The sequence below is a fragment of the Sinocyclocheilus anshuiensis genome, unplaced genomic scaffold, assembly GCF_001515605.1.
Source record: "Sinocyclocheilus anshuiensis isolate Anshui unplaced genomic scaffold, SAMN03320099.WGS_v1.1 scaffold1286, whole genome shotgun sequence".
NCBI lineage: Eukaryota > Metazoa > Chordata > Actinopteri > Cypriniformes > Cyprinidae > Sinocyclocheilus > Sinocyclocheilus anshuiensis.
In genome coordinates, this window is record NW_015554223.1 from 879777 (window position 1) to 884842 (window position 5066).

The 5066-nt window shown below is 37.6% G+C and overlaps 1 protein-coding gene across 3 annotated transcripts in view; it reads right to left on the bottom strand.

Moving 5' to 3' along the window:
- LOC107671195 (zinc finger protein 384-like) overlaps positions 1–2148 on the bottom strand; it is an 18047-nt gene extending 15899 nt beyond the window's left edge. For all 3 annotated transcript variants that reach the window (XM_016464082.1, XM_016464083.1, XM_016464081.1), the window contains exons 1-2: positions 1800–2148; positions 838–896 (exon numbers count right to left, since the gene is read on the bottom strand). In XM_016464082.1, the coding sequence (XP_016319568.1) occupies positions 838–891 (54 nt within the window). In that variant the 5' untranslated portion in view covers positions 892–896; positions 1800–2148. The remainder of the gene's footprint in view (positions 1–837; positions 897–1799) is intronic.
- Between the last annotated feature and the right edge of the window lie 2918 nt (positions 2149–5066).

Sequence of the window (5066 nt, forward strand, 5' to 3'; positions counted from 1 at the left end):
CGCTTCGACGGCTTTCAGCCTCACCCTGCTTCATTCTACCACGTTAATAAATCATTAGCTCGTCCATGAACATGATTTCTGCCCGAGTCCTGTCGGATTGCATCGTCTGTGGGGATGAAGATGAAAACTCCCATGATTCCACACTCAGTCACAGCATCAACAAACTACGCCTTTGTCTATTTGTTTATTTTGAATACGTGCCCTCCAGCGGCGAAAATTACATATTGTGTCTTTAACTAGTCTAAACTCCTCTAAAGCCAGTCTAGGATGCCAAGATCTTTGATCATTAAAAAAACAAATTTCATAAGATTCTTAAATATTTAAAAAAATTTAATATTGAATTAATTTTGAAAGATTGTTATATTTAAAACATTAAATACAATTTATTTTTTATTTTTTATTAAAAAAATTTAACTGTCCTTTTAATAGTATTTTGTTAACTTACTTAATTCACTTTTAATAGTATTTATGTTTTGAAATGACTTTGAAAAACACAAAATTTATGTCACTGCCACAACTTTTGACAATGACTGTACATCACTGCCTGTTTAGCCCTGCCCACCGATTTGAGCATATAGTGTAAATAACGAGAGAGGAAAACTAACTAAGGTCTACACAGAAATCAAACGATAAAGATGGCTCTGAAGACAACAAGACACTGTGCAGTTCCAAGTAGTGGAAAAAGTCTTTGCATCGCTTTCCTTCTGATCCCAACATTAGGAAAGAGTGATCAGTGGATGAACTTTATTTTTAAAGAAGATCCAGACAGCGTCAGTAAGAACTTGGGGCATAAAATTCAAACGTAGACAGTTGAAATGTGTATATCGGTGTGCTTACCTGTCCCTGTACAGGGGACCAGAAATATGAAGAATTGAAATGGGAATCCTCCATCACCCCTGACACAAGAAAAAAAACATTTTGATAAGCAAAAATTGAGCACACACTATAACCTTTGACCTTTTAAAGTGAGAGGTTAAGGACAGGGACAGCGTTATACATTATACGTTTAAATAAAAAAAGGACCTGTGGGGGATATAATTTGACAAAAGATTCAGAAAGAAAATAATAACAATAGTAAACGCACAATTTTACTAATAAACACTTTCAATAACAATTATATATGGAATTGGACAACATGAGTTATCCAGAAAATTTAATCCAGGAAGAGCTGGTGTCTATCGTATGTCTATTTATGGTCAACACCGCAACAAATAAATCATGCATTTCGCATTAGCTAGTTGATATAAACCCCCCCCCCATACGTGACTGTAATACACTTCATATCACAGAACCAACATCACTCGTGAGTCTGTGTTCAGGTTATATTGTTACAGATGGTGGGTTCATAGTAGCTCTAGCGTCTATCTGAGTGCAATGTATTTATTTTGTTGCAGAGAAGAGAATGTGCTTTGCTTTATCCTTGATGCACTGTAAAATCATGGTTTGTGATTATATTATAAAATATTCAAATATTTATTTGCAAATAACCCATCAAATCTAAATATCTGAATATTATTGACAGGCTGCGGCGAATCTACTGAACGCTAACGAAGGCGGACCTGCAGCCCACAGCATGACGTGACCCGCGCATTCACACTACTGCCCGCTAAAATAAAAAAGGAAAGGCTAAAAACGCTAGAAAAAAAAGAACAAGTGGGAAAAAAACGTCGACGCTGGGACCGAGGCGGTTTTACGCAGACTTCCGGCACATGAGTGTCGGCGATCGGCCGACAGCAGCGCCAGCGGCTCACATCAACAGCCAAAAACAAGCTTCAAAGTGAAAAATAAAGACTGATTACCAGCTCTCAAGACTTTTGCTTCGCCCGGCGGGGATATTCTCCGACCGGGGTAGTTTGCGGAGTCTTTCCGAAGGAACCCGATTGAAGAATTTCAATTAGTTTTTTCTTCCCTTGTGTTTTTTTTTTCTATTTTTTTCCTTTTCTCACGGAGTTGGCCGAACTGTCTACACAGCACTTCCTTCCGAGCGGCGCGAATGCTGCCGTGCGTCCTGACGTCTTCTTCTTCTTCTTCTTCTTGTTTTTATTGGCGGTTGGCAAACAGCTTTCGGGTGCATTACCGCCACCCACTGATCTGGAGTGTGGACTCAGGATCTAAATCACTATACACAACGTCCTGACGTCATTTCTGTCCAGTAAGGTCAAACATATCCATGAAAATAGTTTTAGCGCGTTAATTATACTCTTAAACTAAAATAACTTGTTTTTTATCTTTTTAAAACAAAGATTTAGATCTTGAATTTATTGTTAGCGAAATTAACGTTACATTTTGTTAAGAAAAAATGTGCACACATGCCCCAGGTCCAGATTTTTCGTTTCGTTTTCGTTTTAAGATTAGAACTTTTTTTTTTTTTTTACAATATTCTAGTCATTTAGATGTAATTTTAAAAATATAGATTTTTCTAAGGTTTCGATATTCACTACAACTGCATGTTTTCAAATTTAATCATAGATGTGCTACACAACAATGTTCAAATAGCCTAATTTGCACGGTTATGTCTAAAAACAACAGCTGTGTTGTACTACACATCTGAAATTTCAGGCATGTGATTTCATTCAGACCTGGCTTTTTCCACCTGTCTCGATTAAATGTGAATGGGAAATATACAAGGTTTCAATAGCCATGGAAATATAAGGGGATTTTTAAATGGTTTGAACATCTAATAAAATGCCATGAAAAGTGTCATGCAAGTGTCGAAATGAAATTTATATTTCATAATGTCGAATCCTCAGTTACGTTGCCGTAAAGATATTAGTACTATGGACATCTATAATGTATTAAATTCCGCTTTTTAATTTGAATTTAGGCCTACGTGTATACACCTCTTTTTCCTTTCATTTGCGTATTTTGTTTTTAATATGACTGATTGTACTTTAGTAATTGTGTATGCTATGTGACACTTTAGTTACTGTTGTATTTCTGTTTGTATTACACTGTGAAATGTAAGAACTGACTGAACCATTATTATATTTTAAGTTCAATAAAAATAAAAATAAACGTTTTTTTTTGTACAAAAATAAATGTTTGTTTTAATCTCGTAATATCACGTGTTGCTGTCGCTTCTCAGAGATAATAAATGTCATTTATATTTATAATGTCTACACTAGGAGCATGCAAATAAAAGAGAACAAACGAAAAGCGTTCTCCTGAATCCACGCGATGTCGCCAGAGATTCAGACGGGTAAAATAAACGTTTTTTTTTGTACAAAAATAAATATGTTTGTTTTAATCTCGTAATTACACGTGTTGCTGTCGCTTCTCAGAGATAATAAATGTCATTTATATTTATAATGTCTACACTAGGAGCATGCAAATAAAAGAGAACAAACGAAAAGCGTTCTCCTGAATCCACGCGATGTCGCCAGAGATTCAGACGGGTTTCCTTTAGATGAGGTCACATCTTACACTCGTTGATTTCCGGCTGATGAGGTTTACGTACACGTCTGCTTACAGTAACCCTGAGTGTAGTATGGAATAGAGCTACAATAAAACCGTTAAATCTTGCCTACAGTATCAACCGTGGATTCAGTTCATATAAAAACATCGATGAAATGTTTAAATGCATGCACGTCTAACAAAGAGCTTAGTGGCTAGACGCAGAATCCTTGCAGTTTGAATTACATCGGCGCTGAGTTTGTGTTTACACTGAAGTCAGATGGGGGAGGTGAGGAAACTCCAAAAGAAGTTAAGGCAAATTGAGAACTTGGAGATCAAAATTTCCCTTAATTCCTAGGAAAAAATAAAGGTACAGAATTATCATGCTCTTCTTTACTCACAGGAAATATTTGTGTTTCTACTGCACTTAGAACAGAGCAGAATTTCTGCACATTGAATCTCAAATAGAGACCAAATACGTTCAGTTCAGATGAGGACCGTCACACATAAAAAAATCACTCAGGAAAGATTTACTGAGTAGAAACATATAATAATTAATGTATTCGGCTAAACCATAAAATTAGATTTTCTCTTTTAAGATTATCACACATCTTTCACTCTTTGTAGGTCTCAAAGAAGGCGGAGCTTCGCTCCAGATTGGCTGAGCTTCTGCTGCAGCATTCTGGCCCCCAGCAAACTCAAGGGATTGTGGGAAAGGAGGAGGATAAAATGAAAAGACACGTGTAAGAATGAGCTACTACTAGGTAGGGAAGAAGAGAGCGAGGTCGGGGCGTGTGAGATTAAACTCTAGACCTCTGCCCATGGCTAGTCATCCGCTCTCTGGCATCTATGCAGTGTTGATTCATCATATTTCTTTAAAAAGTCTGTTCTTGGACTCCCACACCCGGGCTTTCTGTCTGGTATATTGTTATTTAATAATATACTTGTTACAACAAAGGTATAACAAGACAAGCAGCGTTTGTTTAACACCTATGGACAGGCGTGATAATAATTCACCGTGATATTTTTGTGCTTGTTGATGTTTATTTTTCATGATAGCGAGAAGGTCACAGAGCAACATGTTGCCCGTCCTCCTGCGCTGAAGATTGCTCGAGAGGAGAGACGAGAGAATGAAAGAAGCGATGGAAGCCAGACAGATGGCAGAGGAGAAACGCATCTCCCCGTCAGCCCCAGTGTAGAAGAACAAGAAGGTCAAATTAGTGCACTAATCACACACACAATTACAGTTACTAGCACAGATGTTGATTACAAGCCTGCGTGTCTTTCACAGGCAGTTCTGCCTTATGGCTGTCTCATGCGATGATATAACAGATGGTTAGTTTATCAGCATTCACGGGAGAGGAAAAAAAATGACCTCAGTTTATATGAAACTGTTTGTTTGTCTTCATACGTCGCAGATGCGGAGTTCAGATCTCACAAACAAACTTGGGAAAAGGCCAAGTTTCGTCTCAGAACTCTGGAGGGTCATAGTGACATCATCACCTGTGCGGTCGCCGTCGACAATCTTGTGATTTCTGGCAGGTACCTGAACCGATGATGGAGAAAAAAAAGTAAACAGTTTATAACTCTTAACTGACTGTGAAATTACTGACGTACCTGTTAACGCTTCTCTCTCTCTCTCTCTCTCTCTCTCTCTCTCTCTGTTTCTCTCT